A 19,724-nucleotide genomic window follows, 5' to 3' on the forward strand; every position below is an offset into this window, starting at 1 on the left:
TCACCCTAGTGAGTGTACCTTCCTGGAAACACTCTCGAACCCAGTCAGGGCTTGAAATGATGCAGTCACATCTAAATGATGCGCTTGGGTATAATAACCTCATGAGGGACTCTGAGTCAAAATCAGCCTGCTAAACTATTCCTGAATTCATGATCTACAGTAATTGTGAGACAATGTTGTTTTAAGGCACTAAGTTTTGGAGTAAGTAATTACACAGTAATAGGTGACTAATACATAACCCAAGGACCTGATTCTTGAAGATAGTATTATGAGAATGAATGGACTCAGAATCTCATGCTTTACAGTTTGAATATTTGAATTAAACTAGAAGAATATGGTGACATCATGACATCATATGAATACCTTTATCATGAAGAAGCATAAATTTGCCACTCGCATTTCAGGTCACAGAATAAGAGTTTGGTCTTCTTCCTGAGATCTGCTGAGTCTACTGAATCAATTATAAATACTTCATAATCGAACTTCACTGAAACTCTAACAGCGTATTCGTTAACCAATAAAAAATGGCGGTCTTACCTCCAAAAAAGTACTTCTCGCCAGTTTTAACTTGAAGAGGACTGTTAGTTCGAACTGCTGAGGCCTCATCTCCATCAATGGTGAGAACAGCAAAATTTTCCTTGGCTAGGAAACGAACTTCATGCCACTGTCCATCATTCAACCCAGAACCTGTTAAGAAAAACAGTAAATTTATTTTCTAAAGATTGTACAGTTTAAAACAACCTTCAATATCAACAAGGTCAGATTTTACCTTTTTTACTGGTAAAAATTTATATATTTTCATCTAGAAAAATTCTGGGCTATTTGCAACTGATATCATGCTTCTTTAATATCATAAGGGATTTCATCCTCCATTGGAAAGATAAGGCAAAACAACCAATCAGTAGGAAAATAATTATTCATGTGCCATTGGTAGCTGGGAAAGCGAATGGGGTAAACAAAGCTGTTTGGGAGGTGATGATGAACTATGAAAAAAGTTTTTTTGACATTTATTTCTTTTTGACAGAGACAGAGCACAGGTGGGGTAGGGGCAGAGGGAAGGAGACACAGAATCTGAAACAGGATCTGAGTTCTCAGCACAGAGCCCGACACAGGGCTCAAACTCACAAACCATGAGATTACGACCTGAGTCGAAGTCAGACACTTAACTGACTGAGCCACCCAGGTGCCCCAGAACTATTTTAACTTACTTATTTTATGATTAGGTTTACCAGAAGCCACTCTCAGGTAAGAAAATGGGCTTATAACTTTTATCTAAGTCTCTTTCTGTTTTTAAGAACTTTTTTTGTACTATTATTTTCTCTCAATAACCACATCTGACAAGTAGATATGCATAGTTTATAGAAATGAAGAACTAAAAACATACGTGAATATGTGCTAATTAACCACTACTAAACATGAGAAATAATACCAGGGTTGTCTGGTCATTTATAAATAAAGTTTCTTTATAATGAATTAGGTTACATTTAAACAACAACAAAAACCCAACAAAAATAAATTAACAGCTCCAACCCTAACAACCACGTTCCATTGTTGCTTAGTACAAGGCTCTTGGGAAACAAACATTCTTCTAAGCTCTCCATTAGACAGACAATGACTTGAAGGTTTTGTTTAGTTTGTGTTCATGTTACAAAGAATAATTATAAAATTAAGGCGTAGACAAAGAAGATAAGCCACTGGACGTAAGCATCCGGAAAGAATTTATGAAACACACAGAGAGACAGAAAGAAGTCTAAGAGGGTCAGAGTGACTTTCTTTCAACCTGGCCTAGGCTATTACGGCAAAGGTAAGGGATTTTGGTCCAGTGTACTCCAGACAGAATACTTTAGCATCCACAGGAAGAAGTTACTTGGAAGATACACTGCAGATTCACAAAAGGCAGAGAGCCTAGCAGGTAGAAGCATCTAAGAATGAAGTCAACCAGGGCACAGATGACGGCTCCCAGCCTCTGATCAGAGGTTTACAAATCAGGTTAGGGGCCTTCGCTGGCCTGCTGCCATCTGTTTTTGTGGGGTCTGAGAGCTGAAAACAGTTCTCACAACTTTAAGGAGGTGAAAATGCATAAAAGGAATAATAATAAATTACATGGGAAAATGATACAAAATTGAAATTTTAGGGCCCACACACGGTTTTGTTGTAATACAGGCAGGCTCGTTTGTTTACATACAGTCTTGATCTACAAAGACAGAGCCAAGGAGCTGCTGCAGAGACATGTTAGTCACTCACAAAGCCTAAACTATTTACTGCGTGGCCCTCTGCAGAAAAAGCATAAACTGGTGGTTGGCTTATGCTATGAAACCGAAATCCCATTTAAAATTTTTTTTTTTTAACGTTTATTTATTTTTGAGACAGAGAGAGACAGAGCATGAACGGGGGAGGGGCAGAGAGAGAGGGAGACACAGAATCGGAAGCGGGCTCCAGGCTCTGAGCCATCAGCCCAGAGCCCGACGTGGGGTTCGAACTCACGGACCGCGAGATCGTGACCTGAGCTGAAGTCAGACGCTTAACCGACTGAGCCACCCAGGCGCCCCCCGAAATCCCATTTTAATGAAAAAAATTAAAGTCTGTTGGAGCTTCTAAGATGGTCACATGTATGTAATACCCACACTGCAGGTATTTCTTTTTAGGATTAAAAACATTTTTTTAATGTTTATTTATTTATTATTTTTTGAGAGGGAGGGAGACAGAGCGTGAACAGGGGAGGGGCAGAGAGAGAAGGAAACACAGAATCCGAAGCAGACTTCAGTCTCCAAGCCGTCAGCACAGAGCCCAACCTGCAGCTCGAACTCCCGAACTGCAAGATCATGACCTGAGCCAAAGTCAGATGCTTAACCGACTGAGCCACCCGGGAGCCCTGTTAGGATTCTTAAATTTTAATTTAGTAATACATATTGAGCACATTTTATTTCAGTGGAGGAAAAGAGAAAATCTTGGCTTTAAAGTAATTAATACTGAATAACTTCCAAGTTATGAAATGCATAATATGCATAATTGTATATATATATTTTTTTTGTACTGTGAAATTACTATGTAAATGTAAAGTCTTATTCTAAAATTAAAACCAGCTAGCTGTCAGACAAGTGGTAGTGTTTACTGAAATATTTCCTTCTCCAGTAGGTACACTCGGGGTTCTCCCACAGAACAGATGAACACAACACTAACATTTTTCTTTAGAGTACAAAACTGGGCCTCGTGCTGATTAACCGTAGAAGCGCATGGTTTTGATTCTGGCTTTTGTTTTTGCCTGTATAATGTGATGAGCTCTGCTCTGAAACGCAATTTTGGCGCACGGATCCCGAGGACATCAATGCTACAAAAATGTCCAGTCTCACAATTTAATTCTAAATAATCACACATTCAGAAAAAGTCACATAGGAAACACCATTAGCTGACAGATCTTCCTGTTCTAAACAGTAGGGCAGACTTGCCTTTCTAGAATTTCCTTCGAACATCTCTTCATCCTACAATTAATTTGCAAACGGACATCATCAGCTTAATTGTTCACAACAAAAGGTCTCTTATTTCAATCAGAGAAAAATTAAAAGGTTACTTTATTTTTTTCAAGAAACTTAAATACTAGAGGAATTAAAACTTAGATAAAAGCAGTCTGCTGATGGCAGCCACTGCTGCATTTCAGTCTACACTGTGATTTCTATTCATTTCAATTCCAATTATCATTTTGAATTTTTCATCTTCAAGACGTACGCCTTAGCAATCTATGATAGGAATGGGTTCCCAGATACGAAGTTCAATCCTTCCATGGGAAAAAAGGATGATCCACTCACCCAAAAGAAAATATGCTGCTTTTTAAAACCTTTCTTCAGACACATGTTATAAAATATAATGGTGGGAAGTCTTTTTTTCTAGAGCAGAGTCTAATTGTGTTATTTCTGTGTAGGGAAGTATTTAAAGATACAGCGTTCTAAGCTCTATAGGCTACTCACTTTGACAAGTACTTGTGTTTGATTTGTTTATAATTCGCACAAGATGTTTTAGAAATTAGTATTTAGAACTGCCTCAGGTAAATAGGCAAGAGAACTGAATTTAACACAGTGTAAGCATCCCATAGTTAATCAATGGCAGAACTTAGAACTGAAACTCCTCCCATCTGGTTGCAGAGGCTCAACTCTTAACAAACAACAAACAGAAACAAACCAGACAACAACAAAACAGCTTATAAAACCTCTGTGCATCCACCATCAGAACTCTTATACTATGTGTGCACACACACACACACACACACACACACAAATCCGAAGCAGACTCCGGTTTGCCACCACACCTGAGGATGTCCTTGTCCCATGCACCATTAGGATATTATATGATTGACACATCACCCAGTTTCCTTTGCCAACTTTCAAGCATGTGCAGCATCAGATTTTTGTGGCACCGCAATACCCTACATGTCTTTTAGTATTTTCCTGCATCCTTACAATTGTATTTAGAATCAAAATTTTATATTAAAAGTATGAGTTCAAATACACATTTTCTCTAAGGCATATTAGAATAAGCCCATGAGTGTTCATTTAAGTCATTTCCATACTTAGTGAAACTCTGAGCAAAGGGAACTTTGTGTTCACTCTTTTTACGTTATAAAACTTAAAATTAAAATATGTGACCTCTCCTGCAAACTTTCTCCAATTTATTTTTTACCTTTATCATTTCCTGGACCATCTGTGACTTGGAGGGCTCAGTACTGAATGAGTTTTGCTTCAGAAAAAGCTATAAGGAACGGCGTCTTTAAGGTATTTTTTTTTAAATAAACAATTTTGTTTAGCAAATTTTAATTCATATGAAATGGAACATTAATTAAACTTAAGAGCCTTTGGAATTCAATATACGAAATTCACTTAGACCACCACAGTCAATCAGCTCATTGTTGTAAGACAGGTACTTGCAATAAATATCAGTACATTTATTCAGAGAAAAAAGTATCATCATCTCAAGCTTTATTACAAGTTTGTGAGTCATAAATAACAAAGACCAAATTAAAACACAGGATTAAAGCAGCCCTTTTATGTGCTGTTAAAGACATGCTATTCCTCCACTCTCTGTGCTAGAGTCAATGAATGAAGGAACATTCCAGGAAACGGACTGGAGACCCATACTCCTGGAGGCAGGGGTTCTGGTGTCTGCACAGTGGCTCGGGACCAGACCAAAATGGAAAGGATGCTGGTCACTGATACTTAGAAAAGAGACCCCTGGCTCATATGGCTAACACCTCCTGAGACACAGCAAGACAGCAGAAGGACAGAAAGCAGCAGGAGGATTAGGAGGATTAGGAGGACTGATCCCGGAGCCAAGCTGCCTGCATTTCTCTGGCCCTCTGCCAGCCTGGGCACTTTACGCAACCACCCTGTGCCTCAGGCTTCTCTTCTCTAAAATGAAAATAACACTATCCACTTCACAGATTTGTTTTGAGGAGGAGATTAATTAGCATTTCTATAGCATTAAAACAATGCTTGGCACCTAGGAAGCAGTATATTTATATCCATATCATTATACCAAAAATTTTTGGGGGGGGGGGCGCCCGGGTGGCGCAGTCGGGTTAAGCGTCTAACTTCAGCTCAGGTCATGATCTCACGGTCTGTGAGTCTGAGCCCCGCACTAGACTCTGTGCTGACAGGTCAGGGCCTGGAGCCTGCTTCGGATTCTGTGTCTCCCCCTCTCTCTGCCCCCTCCCCTGCTCACACTCTGTCTCTCTCTCTCTCTCAAAAATAAACAAACATTAAAAAAAAAGGTTTTTTTGTTAAATTTTTAAGTTTTGATTAGTCTCATTTTATAGAGAATGAAGCTAAGACTTAAATTTATTATTTTGGGGGGAGTTATGACCTCACAATTACAAATATTGGTGTAGTTATTAAGGAAACCCTCTAGGCAAGATGAATAGAGTAAGTCTTAATGTGGAAATCGTAGATATACACATACAAGACCACTAAAAAGAAGTGTGTCCTAGCATTATGCTAATGGGCACTTGGAACTTAAAAAAATATGTCAGTGACAACATTAGATGTACAGAAATTCCTGGGTACAAATAACTTAGAGGTGATGGTGACTTGTTCTGCAAAAAGGTATTCGATGACTCACAAAGTTAGGACACAGACACTGATACCAAAGCTGCATATGAAGAAATCAGAACAAAATTATATCCACAAACTGAGTGGAAAATAAGCTTCCTACATTATTTATGTATGTAATTTTAAGAACACGTAATAATTACATAAATATTACACACACATTCACTTACAGTACTAAGAGCTTTTTCACGCAAGTTAGTTAAAAGGCTCTCTTAATCATCTTGTTGAAAAAATGGGGGACCGCCCTCTATTTGGGTCATATTCTATTCAGGCACACATGGACCAAGCCCTGTAAGAGGCTGAGAGAGGATGAGAGCCCAGGAGTGTCTGACTCAAGGACCCACCCACAGAGGGCCAGAAACACATGATACACACAGCAGCCATTCGGAAGTCAGACCATCTGGGCACAAATCTCATTTCCGCCCACCTACTGTAGTCAGACCTTGTACCTCAATCCCCTTACCTATTAAAGAGGACTAACACAAGTGTGTACCTCATAGGGTTGTCCTGAGGATCCTGTGAATCCATTATCACGTAGGACAGTGCCTGATACATAGTTAACACTCGGTACATAACTATTCTTTCTTATTCAGCCCGCCCAGCTCTCCAACTATCAACTTGGGTTGTTAATTCTCTAAGTGTTCATTACCATGAAAGGATTAAAATTTGGTTTTCTTTATGAACAAATCCCCTCCTCCCCCCCCAAATAAAATCCAATCATGCAGTATCGGTGGTGAGGAATTTGGGAATTTGGCAAAGTTGCTGATTGTATCTCTTATTAATATCAGAGTCAACAACTTTCAAGCTAATTTAAGCCAATTTTGAGCTATATAATAAATCGGTCTTATTCTTTCATAGTTACAGGTCTTCTTTCTCCTCCCCAAATTATGTATGTGTTTTAACTAGATTATTCAATAGATATGGTTCTGAATGTCTGTGACATACTCCTCAAAATTGAATGGAATTCCAAGCAAGGACTTCCCATGACGACTAACTTTAAGACCAGTAAAAACGGGAGTACATATTTTCCAAAGTTTTTGTGTTTTAAAAATATACCTTACTGCAACATTTTTTATGTAACTTTACACTTAATGATTATTTGATAGTATTTTATAAGAGCTATCTCCAGTTATTAATTCATAGCAATAAAAACTTTTCAACTACATATTCTAAAAGAAAATGGATCTTTTTTACCAAGAGTTGGTTTTTTTTTAATTATTTTAATGTTGATTTTTGACAGAGAAAAGGAAAGAGAGTGTGAGCAAGGGAGGGACAGAGAAAGAGGGAGACACAGAGTCTGAAGCAGGCTCCAGGCTCTGAGCTGTCAGCACAGAGCCCGACGCAGGGCTCGAGCCCATGAACTGTGAGATCATGACCTGAGCCAAAGTTGGACGTTTAACCGACTGAGCCACCCAGGTGCCCCTATAAAGAGAGTTTTTAACCTAAAACTAACATCTTTGAAACCCTATTCCAGTTTCTGGTCCTAATTTTTTTTTCTATAAGATAACTAAATTGCTGTATAATATTTTCTCTAACATTTCCCTAACTTATAATTGTTGGAAACACTTGTTTTGGAAGTAAATGCAGAATGTTAATGAAGCACATTCTATCTAGGCTGTCTTTCTAATGGTATTATTTTTAAAGTAAGGCTCTTGAGGTGGTTGTGCTGATTGAACAAGAAGAAACAGATGTTCCTCTTATTAGAGACAAGAAGAAAAGACGAGTTTAATGAATATTGAAAAAAAGAAAGCATTTAAAATATAGTAGCAATCCACCATGCAACATCTGTTTGAAAGGGCTTCAAATAAAATTACAGCGACTAGAATTTGAAGGCTTTTGCTCAATATTCAATATTCTCGGAAAAATCTCCTAGGATATGAATCCATCTTTAGGTCGTTGTAATGTTCCAATGTGCTACTGATAGATCCCGTAAGTTCTCAGTTACCTATTTATGCAATAAAAAGAAAAAAAAAGGAGGTGGTATTTCTATATAAATGTACCATGCACTCTTTCTTTTATTATCTGTAAATTCCGTATCATAAGGAACTTGACACCATTTAGTCTTGCTCATTGGTGTGTGCCATATTCCAAACCACATTATAAATAAAATCACTTGCGGTCAGATAGAACACGTAATAAGGTGCTCGGGCAGGCCAAAAATTCCTTCATCTTTGTAAGTTGAAGGATCTGCCAAAGGCTTTCTTCTACAGGTATGGACTTAAAGGCCACTTTGAAACAGGTCTTCGTCTTGAAAGAGCCACTTGATGAATGGAATCTTTAAGGTAGATAAATAAGTACATAGAGGAGAGCACGTTGCATGACATTTTTTATCGCTGGGTTGCTAGTTATCAGAGAAATTAAAACCGCAATGACATATAATTTTCTACCCACTTCAGGGGCTAAAAACTAAAAGAACTAGCTCGCTAAGATCAGGATCAATTTGAACCGTTATACATTGTTAGCGGGATATAAAGTTGCACAACCCTTCGAACAGTTCTTTGGCAGCTCCGCGGCGTTTTGTTTTTTAACCAAGTTAAACGCACGTTAATCCTATCACCCAACAATTCCCCTCCTAAATATTTACTCACCCTGATCAAAATATATGTTGCAAAAATACTCGCACAGAAATGTTTTGGCAGCTTTATCAGAGGCCTACGCTGAAAATAATTGTATAACCACACGGTGCTTATTCAAACAAGGAAATGCTAAGTAATAAAAAAGAATCAACTGGTGGTACATTTTTTTTGCCTGAAAGAATGTAGATGAAAAAAAAAAGGGATTCGTGAAGTGTCATTTTTTGCAAGTTTATGTATTTATTTTGAGAGCGAGTGAGTGAGTGCACGAGTGAGCGAGTGAGCAGGGGAGGGGCAGAGAGAGAGGGAGAGAGAGAACCCCAAACAGCCTCCATACTGTCAGCACAGAGCTCGATGTGGGGCTCCATCTCACAAACACGAGATCGTGACCTGAGCTGAAGTTGGACGCTTCACTGACTGAGCCACCCAGGTGCCCCAATGCTGAATGAATCCTTAAGTATTACATTTCAGAACAGTAAAACTAACCTATGGTGATAGAAATCAAGACAGCAGATGCCTACGAGAGAGGGGAGCAGGTGGGAATGGACGGTAGGTTCAGAAAGAAACTCTCTGAGGTAACAAACACATTCCATATCTCAACTGGAGGTTGGGCACCTACGTATAAATATCAGAATCCACTGAATTGTATGTCTAAGATCTATGCATTTTACACACGTTGATCCTCATTCACGGATTCAGTATTTGTGAAGCACCTACTTGTTAATATTTACTGCTAACCCCAAGTCAATACGTGTGGTATTTTGGTCATTCACGGACTGGCGCATGCACAGATGGAGGGGAAAATGGAACCATCCAGTCCAAGTTCCCAGCTGAAACCCAAAAAGGCAGCGTTCTGCCTCCTTGGTTCAGCTGTCATCCTGCGACCAACTGTTCTTTCTACTGCATATTTAATAACACATTTCCTGCAGTTTGGTTGTTTTCAGTTGTGTGTTGCTATTTAAAATGGTCCCTGATGGGTGAAGTACATGAGGAGGATTAAAAAGGACGCTTACCACAATGAGGACTGAGTAATGTATAGAAGTATTGAATCACTATGTTACACACACACACACACACACACACACAACAACAACAACAACAACAATAAATAAATAGCCCCTGAATATAGTGAAGTGCTGTTTAGCATTCCTAACTGCAAGAAAAGTATGCATGTTAGAGAAGTTTCTTTCAGGTACAGGTTAAAATGCTGTTGGTTGTGAGTTCAATGTTAATGAATCAGTTATATGCATTAAACAAGAGAAGTTTAAAAAGAAACACACAAAAGCAAGGTTAGGTACTGATCAGTTGATGCAAATGTTGTGACCAGAGGCTTGCAGGAATCCAACCTCGTATTTCTTGGAGGAGCAATAATTCAGTATTCACTAATCCAGTGTTGGCTGTGACTAGAGAGAATGTAACTACCATGAATAATAAAGAAAACAACTGTATGTAATTTCTCCTCCAAAAATATTTAAACATTTTTAAAAAGAATTGACGTAATGGTGATACTCACTTTTAAGATCAAATGAATTTTATTTGAGGCCTGTTTTTTGCTTTGTTTTCTGAATTATCAAACGAGAAACCTAATGTATCGCATGCTGTTATTTGCTCTTAAACAAGAAAAACCCAACTGGACTATATTACTGTGTTGAACTTTTAGAGACCAATACTTTAAAATGTTAAAAAATCAAGTAACTCCAACACTACATTTTCATGTAAAAATCTCTAATAACTGTCTTAACCATTATTGATTCCCAGCCAAAAGCCAAATATCATTATACTTCAAAATATCTTCTTCAAAGCTTTATGATTATTCTTTGGTCACTTTTCTCTTGAGATAATCTTCCAAAGAAAGTAACTTTATTAGGACTATGGCTATGCAAACACTCAATTTCAATAAATATTATCAATCCAGGACTCTGTACTAATTCTGACAGATCTATTCATTCATTCATCCCTTCATTCATTCATTCCAGTATTTGATCCTGCCTTGAATATAAAATGTAACACAAGTTGCATTGAGTAAGAAGTTATTGCTAATTTCAAAGAGGGTTCCAAATCATAAGACTTCTGATTAAAGTACACATAGAGAGAAGGCCAAAGGTACATGTCATAGAGCAGTGAAGAGTCTCTGTGTCATTCACGCATGGATTCAAATGTAAGCCACACTCCCCAATTCATCTATAAATATATACAGTACTTACTATTTCCTAAGCACTATGTTAGCATTAAGATATAGAAATAAGTCAGTCAGAAATGGTCTCTGCTGTAGAAAACTCTAGCTATTTTGTTTTGAGGAAATTACTAAGCCTCTCTGCAACTTGGTTTCCTTATTTTTAGAGGAAGATGTAATACTGTGTCAGAGAGTTGCTCTAAATGACTCATGAGCTATAGGGTGTGTGACTCACCTGATACTATCAATAGCTAGTAGCAGTTTTTATTTTATCACTATTATTTTTGTTATATGTGTACAAAGACAAATACATGTATGTATATACAGAGAAGGTACTTTCAAGGTTTTACAAAAGGCATATATCGCATTTTGTAGGTTGTACATATATCTGCGTATGTTAGATAAAGACATTATTGAGAAGTGGTGTTTTATATGAGTTTGGGGTCATAAGGAAAAGGTTTCTATAAATGTTTTCCATCTATAAAACAAGACGTACTAAAGAAACAGGAACTCAGAAAAGCATACTGGAGGGAAAAAAGATGCAGATCACCAAGAGACATCACATTTAACATGGGGTGTATCTTATTCTAGCTTTGACCATAAATAACGGTGAATAATGCAGATTACTTTGATGCTACGACGGAAGAAGGGTGAAAAGTATAATAGGACAAGATGATGACAATCATCATCTCCTAAATTCTCTGATTTCTCTTAATGGGGGAAACTCGGCAGTCTTGTCTCTTTAGCGTAACTTTCCTGAATTTAAGGAGAATAACATGGAGATTCACCTCCACCAGCTTAAGCTCTCCTAGAGCTCTACTCCAAAGAGTCATGTTCACTTGTTCACTCATTTGTGGGTCTCCTACCATGTGACTGGCATTGTTTGAGACACCAGGATGTACCGGTGAAGAAGACAGACAAGGTCCTGCCCTTATGGATCCTCTATTCTTGTGTGCACAGGCAGACCATAGGCAGTAACTAACACAGCTAAATGCAGTTTCAGGTATGATAAAGGCTATAACGGAAATAAAACGGATGCCGTGATGGAGAGATTTGTGGGACTAGATAAAACTGTTTGATAAGAAGAGAATCCTCTGAGAAGGGGACAGCAAATTTGGAACCTGAAGGTGAAGAGGCCAGTCATGTGAGGATTTGAGGCAAAAGCCACGAGGGGAAAACATGCCTGGTGTGTTAAGAGACCCAGACCCTAAAGTGACTACAGGGGTGAGGGTACAGTGGTTAGGGCAGAATTGAAGAAATGAGAGCAGAGAGACAGGCAAGTGAGGGCTTTGCGAGTTCTAATTAGAACATGAAATATTAAGTGTGACAGAAAACCTTTGCTATGTTTTTTATGTGGAAAGTGCCATGATGATGCTTCCATTTAAAGGGTATACTCTAGCTACTGTAAGGTGAATGCATTTAGGGAGGCAAGAGTGACCTCTTAGAAGGCCTGAGATGTGGACAGAAGTTAGCGTTAGAGAAAAGTGGTCAGATTTGTCATATAGTTTGGGGATACCATTGATGGGTCTTACTTGTTAATTGGTTATCAAAAGTTTGAGACAGATGAAGATTTGTGACTTCAACAATGGAGTGGAAATGAATGTAATTTAAATAATGGGATTCTGGGGAGGGGAGATGTTCCATTAGACATGTAAGGGGACATCCATCTGACATGGAAGTAGAGATGTCAGGCAAGTACTTGCATATTAGGGTCTGGAGCTCAAGAAAGAAGCAAGGTCTGGAATTAGAATTTGATGTCGGAAGCTTAAGTCACGAGCCTAGATAAGACTATGTAGAAAGAACATGGAGATAAAGAAGAGGGTTTAGTCTGGGTCTTGGAGGGCTCTGAACTCAGGAGTTGCAAAGAGGGTGAGAGGCCAGTAAACAAGACTGAGAAAGAGTAGCCAGTAAAATTGGAAAGAAGCCAGGAGAATGTGGTATGAAGGGAGAGAGATTGTTTCAAGAAGGAGGAAAATGTCAAGGAAGGAACGAATGCTTCAAGAAGTGTTTCTAAGCTGTCGAGTAAAACAATGACACAAAGTGGACACTAGATTTGGGAATAACAGAGTTCAACAGTAACCGGAATGGGGTGAGGCTGACATGGCAGGGGAGGGGGGCAACAAGGGACAGTATAGGGTCCCTGAACAGTTTTGCTATATAGGAGGAGATTTCTGAATAGTGGTCTGTGTTGAAAGTCTGAAGAACATTATAAATCCTGTCCTAGGAAAAATCCTTATTCATATACCGAAAATTTGCTTATAATTTCAGGGGTTTAGTTTCTATCTCAGGTTAAGAACCTGATTTGTATAATCCACCATCATTTACTTGCATCACTGACTTTATTGGGCAATGAAAATACTATCAATTCATTTATGCTTTTCAGATTCAATACTTTTCTTACATTCTAGTGTTTCCATTTAATGACTTACTGGTTATATTTTTTGTTCCTTAAATTATAATTAAAAATTATTTTTTAATGTTTATTTCTGAGAGAGAGAGACAGAGTGAGAGCAGGAGAGGGGCAGAAAGAGAGGGAGACACAGAATGTGAAGCAGGCTCCAGGCTTTGAACTGTCAGCACAGAGCCCAACGCGGGCTCGAACCCACGAACCGTGAGATCATGACCTGAGTCGAAGTTGGACGCTTAACTGACTGAGCCACCCAGGCACCCCTCAAATTATTTTTAATAAATATGCCAGTTAATTGGTTTTAAACTTAAATATTCATTTTTATCTCATACTATTTTGTGTTTGCCTTAAATAGACAGTTGTAGTTGTCAAATGATGACTGCACCATTTTGGGGAAATAAGTTATCATTATTATTATTACAATTTATTTCTTAAATCTAAATTGACTAAGTTGTATCTAGTCCTTTATCTTCCACATTTGCCCCAGATAAATTGCAATTTCCTACAATTTCCTCTAAAGGCACAAAATCATCCTTGTTTATAGGAAATTGACACTGTCCAAATGGCAAGGACATTCAAATCAATTCCTCTTTCTCCGAGGGCTTTCCTACTGGAGACACTATTCTTTAATAGAAGAATAAATATGATGATGCTGGGCCCCAAGAAGCTTGCCTTATTGTGTCCCCCAGTGAGATTTAAATATCTTTACATGTATTTTTATACTTTCTATGAAACATTTCCCTAGATCTTATAAAGCTAGAGTTGTATGGAACAGGAGAAAATAAATGAAAATTAAGTAGGGAAGGCAGAGTGCAGCGGAGGTGGTTTTGGTAGCCCCCTGGCAATCGCTCTTTAAAAAGAGGTGCTCTTCAGTGTAGGCGTTCTCTTGTTCTCCACAGCCTACCAGAACGTGCTGTTCAAGGTCTGTTGACCCTTACCTTCCGGGTTGGCATAGCCCTACTGGAGAGGTGAATATCAGAATGATTACAGGGTACATATGTCACCTATCTCTTCCATGCCCCAAAGGCATACAATTGCTGTCCTTTGTGCACATTAAGGAGAAAATGGAGCTACTTGATGCTATTGGTTAATGACTGTTTCCTTACTGTCACGTCAGCATTATTGAAGGAATGCAAGAATACCTTCAAAAAAGAATAGGAGACTGTCAATGAAGATAATAATGGCAATTTTGCCTGGGTTAGTCTGTGAACCCATGTTCTCATCTTTTCTACTTTTTGATAGTACAACAAATAAAGAGCTGAAAATTAACATTGCAGAATTTAAGATTGGTTTCCTTTACCACTACATAGAATCACAAAATTCTCTCCTTCCTTCTAAATATTTTTCCTAAATATGTTGGTTTTATAATAATCACAGAGGACTGTGAATTTAAGTGGGCTTTGCTTAAAATAAAGCCTTTTTATATCTATGTATCCTGGGTGATCCAGGGAGAGAACTGTTTTTAAGATAAAGAGGTTATCCAGCCACACAGAGGCTCAGAAATTCCTGAGTTCAGAGAATAATCATGATCAGATTCCTGGCATGAGACAGACATCTTAAAATATTATGTTCGGGTACAATCCTTTATAATTTGAATATGAATCATTATTTTTAAATTGCATCATAAAATGAATAATAAAACCACCGTTTCTCATTTCAAGTAATTCCGTATTATCCCCCCTTAACTGTTTTTATACTTGTCACTGAATAATTTTCCATCCTTTATCAAAGACTAGATAATGTACCTAGGCCATAGACATAGGCAAAAATACAGTCCCTGCCCTTTACAAGTAGTTATTTTTCTGCCAAAATCTCTACTGCTTGTTTTACTACATGATTCCTAGCGTGAGAGGCAGCCTCTGTGCATTTCAGCTCAATGGTGTTTCCTCCAACTGGACTACTAATGAACACTGAAGCACGAAGGGCACATCTCCAGACGTTTATGAACTAGTCTCTTCTGCAATTTTCAATTCAACAACAATCCTTTTTAAGTGTCAACTGCCCTTTGGTAATTTTTCTCATTCTTAGGGGCAACATAGGAGTGGAAAAATGCTACAGGTGAGCACACTAAAATAATATTTATTCTAAAACTAACATTTCACATATATTTAGATTACAAATGTACTCAGTCTATCCCTTCTTATGGATTTGAACCTCTATGTGGTAGGCACTGGGGAAGATTAAAAATTAAAACTATTATTTAAAAAATAACATTTTGGGGGCTCCTGGTGGCTCAGTGGGTTGAGCGTACGACTTCGGCTCAGGTCACAATCTCGCGGTTCCTGAGTCCGAGCCCCGCGTCGGCCTCTGTGCTGACAGCTCGGAGCCTGGAGCCCGCTTTGGATTCTGTGTCTCCCTCTCTCCCTGCCTCTCCCCTGCTGACGCGCTCTCTCTCTCTCTCTCTCTCTCTCCCTCTAAATAAATAAATAAGTAAACATTAAAAAAATTTTAATAACATTTTTATCATAGCATACATTTCTGAAACCACTGATTTAATTTTTAGTATGCTGTCAGGGACTAGTACTCTGCACATAATACCAGTATGCGTGCATTTGTATATATGTGTGCACAGATACGTGACATTTGCTACAAGATCATTTTAGTGCAGTGTGACAAACTGAAATAGAGCGGGCTTCACATTTGGATAGCACACACACTACTATTATGTGCGAACATCACCCTGGTTCTCTGGCCCAGAAATTACCAGGAAAATGAATGATTCATACCAGCATATGACAAGACTCCTCTCCGCTCCAGACACCTAACTAAGACTGAAACACATTGAAGCGCTACGGATTACAGAAAGCGATGATAACGGATCAATTTGAAAAACAAAACAAAACAATGTTATATAGATGTTATATAGAGCACATTAATTGTGTTGCATATTTTAGTCCATAAATCTTCACTTGCTCTGCTGGGTAACTCTAAACATTAAACACAACGCTCACAGACTACCCAAAGTAAATAAAGAGACTTCACCTGGGACAAAAAGAGAAGAATCCATGCTGAAAATAGTCTAAAGTCATTTTTGTACTTTATTTTATTTGCTAATTTAATGTTTATTTAATTGTGAGAGAGAGAGAGAGAGAGAGCGCGCGCATGCACAAGCAGGGGAGGGGCAGAGAGAGAGAGAGGAAGACAAAATGTGAAGCAGGTTCCAGGCTCTGAGCTGTTAGCACACAGCCCGACGCAGGGCCCGAACCCACAGACTGTGAGATCGTGACCTGAGCCGAAGTGGGACGCTTAACCAACTGAGCCACCCAGGCGCCCCACGTTTGTACTTTAAATAGAATTTTATACTTCAGATAGAAGGTGGGAGCTACAGGCAGCTTCATGGAATCTTGGGGTAAGTGGACAGAGGACCAACCTGGGAGGAGCATGTGCCATCAAAGGAAACATAATCTTTTACTGATTTAATTTTTTTAAGTTTATTTATTTATTTTGAAAGAGAGAGAGCGCGCGTGAGTGCACAAGCAGGGGAGAGGCAGAGAGAGGGAGAGACAGAATCCCGAGCAGGCTCTGCATCATCAGCACAGAGCCCAATACGAGGCTCCAACTCAGGAACCGTGAGATATCATGACCGGGACTGAGATCCAGAGTCGGAGGCTTAACCAACTGCACCACCCGGGCGCCCCAATCTTTTACTGATTTAAATCTGAAAGGGAATTCCTGGCCATTTTTTTTACAGTGATTTAACCTAAGTAATGGAGTCACAGAAAGTACTGGAAAGCTAAAGATAGAGGTAAGGTTTTTAACAGGAGCATTTGTTTCTTCTTGAAGAAATTCTCTAGAATACGGACAATGGGTTAGGAAGATGTCATCCAGTGATATCCCACAAAGGGAATTAACTGAGGGAATTCATGGTAGATTAGATGCCATACAGTGCTAAAATTCTGATATAAATGAGCATTTATCACTTTCTTATTAACAGAGCATGTCCTAGCTAAAGATAACAGTAGTGAAATCCATAGATAGATTTTCTTTCTTCAAGCACAATTCTATTCTTTAGTAGTTATTTATTGAACACTGCTTAGCATTGTTTGCCGAATGGACAACCTTCTAATTAAAATCAATTACAGAATTTAGAAGCAATCTGGGTGTTGGTCTTGATTTGAGTGTTAGTTACATAGGAGTGTTATTCAGTTTGTTTGTTTGTTTTAAATTACTCATGGTCTGTGCATTTGCTATATAAACATTGTATTTCAATGAAAGTTAAAAATAAGACAGTAGTGTATATAATGTATAACCTAATTAAGTATCTTAAAAATGTAGAAAGGACTGAAGGCACTTTTATTTAGTGTCATTACACAGATGTGTAGAGAAGCCATCAGAAACTTATGAAGCATTTACACAATTAGAGAATATTAAAACAATAATCATCAAGAAAAAAAAAACCCTGATAGCTATCAATGCCACTAATTTAACATGAATTGTGGTACAGAAGAACAAAAGACATTATTGGGATCTAGGAGAAGCTGTACAAAGACTTCATACAGAGTCTGAGGGGGACTTCAGAGCACTTTCAACAGCTTTCAAAGGTAATAACACTTTTTAAATTATGTCTAATTTCATTTCTATACTTAAAGGCTTTCTCTTCTTTAATTAACTTATGAACTATAATTACAGCCCTTTCATGTCCCACAGATAACGGGAAATGTAAACTGTTTCAATTCACAGAGGAAAAAAAAAACCAATGAAATGAAAAACAAACAAAGCAAAAAAAAATCACTGATATGAACATACTTACTTTTTTTTTCTTTTGCTTTCTCTCAAAATGGTATAGAGTCTATCATCTTCCTTTCATTGAAAATTTGTCTCTTATGGGGCACCTGGTGGCTCAGTCAGTTAAGCGTCTGACTCCAGGTTTCAGCTCGGGTTACGATCTCACAGTTTCGTGAGTTCAAGCCCCGCATCGGGTTCTATGCTGGCAGCGCGGAGCCTGCTTGGGATTTTCTCTCCCTCTTTCTCTCTGCTCCCCACCCCCCCACTTGTGCTCTGTCTATAAATAAATAAACTTTAAAAAAAGTTCTCTCTTAGGCTCTCTTTGTTCCCATTTTTCTTGAGCTCAGCATGACTTCATCTCTTAGAAAGGTATAATCAGATGACTCAAATATCCTAACATTCAGATCCTATAAGCTCACTACCACCATAGTTCATTTGGTTGGAAGCTTCTAGATTGTTTTTTCTGCTCTCAAATATCTGAGAGAGAATATTTCATCAAAAACCATGGCTCACGTTAAGAGTGATTCTCCATGAGGGGTCAAGACCTTTGGTGGCCAGGGTCATAAGTTTGAAAAAGTATACATCACGTGAGAAAGGAAATGCACGTGGCTATTAACTGATCTATATAGAATATGTAATATCTATATTATATAGATACAGATATAGATATCTAGTATATATTCTACATACTATACCTCTCCAGAGAATATATTTCAAGACTAATAGCTAAAGCCAGTGCCCCCTTTATATCTAGCTCAGTGTTTAACAAGTGTGCAAAGCATTCACACCCACCCACAAATACCCCAAGTAAAGCCACAGTCTCTGAAAACGGAGGAGGAAGAAGGAAGCACAGACTTCAGGGAGAAGAAGGTGGAACAGTAAGCCAGCATTAGGTGAAAAAGCGGTTCTTGGGAGCCTCTGAAGTACCTTAAAGGAGACTTTGGCTTCTAACCTCTCCCCCTTTGAAAGAAGGGGTCCTGTCCCTCCTTCAACGGAGACTTCCTGGGAGACGTCTGTGTCCACAGGTTTAGAGGGTGGTGAACTCCAACTGCCTGTAGCTAAGCTGCCAATGACCACCCAGGTCAGAGTCAAGAGAAGGAGCTCTTGGTCAGTTCACTGAAAACCAGTCTTCAAAAATAATTATCCAAAGAACCAATCGGTGAATGGCTATTCCACCAAACTAATCAAATTTACCAATTTATTGGATGACTGTGTTAAGAAATACTCTTCTCGAATATATTCTACGATTATGGGTATATTCTTCTTATGAATATATGTTAAATATATTCAATAAATGTGAATATATTAGTAATATCTTAAGGATTATTCAATCTATCAAAAGCTAAGGGTCACAGGTTTATTCTTTTAATGAATATATTCATGAAGAACATATTCATGAGGAATATAGTTATGAACCAAATCATCCCATGAATATAGTAAAAGAGGATATATTCAGTGAATTCTTTCATTCATTTATTTAATACTATATACCATGCCATGTCCTAGACCCTACGGTTACATCAAAATAAAAATTTCTGACCTCATGGTGCACAGATTCTTAGTACATCTATTGTCTTTAAAGAAGGATAATCTTTAAAATAAGCTTTTGGCAAATAAATTTTGTAATTTTGGTGAATTCAACTGTTCCCAAGGGAAATATTCATCAATGATATTGGGGACAGCCTACATCGAACGCTTGTGATCTGTTATAAAAATCTTGCACCAGAGGTTTATAATATTGTTCTTTATCA

General features: G+C 38.2%; 1 protein-coding gene across 1 annotated transcript in view; it reads right to left on the reverse strand.

The window, feature by feature from the left end:
• CNTNAP2 (contactin associated protein 2) overlaps positions 1-19,724 on the reverse strand; it is a 2,003,978-nt gene that overhangs the window by 932,524 nt on the left and 1,051,730 nt on the right. Inside the window, exon 9 of the mRNA XM_040471688.1 lies at positions 538-687. Coding sequence (XP_040327622.1) covers positions 538-687 — 150 coding nt within the window. The remainder of the gene's footprint in view (positions 1-537; positions 688-19,724) is intronic.

The sequence above is a fragment of the Herpailurus yagouaroundi genome, unplaced genomic scaffold (genome assembly GCF_014898765.1).
Source record: "Herpailurus yagouaroundi ecotype Mexico unplaced genomic scaffold, PumYag 100, whole genome shotgun sequence".
NCBI classification, from domain to species: domain Eukaryota; kingdom Metazoa; phylum Chordata; class Mammalia; order Carnivora; family Felidae; genus Herpailurus; species Herpailurus yagouaroundi.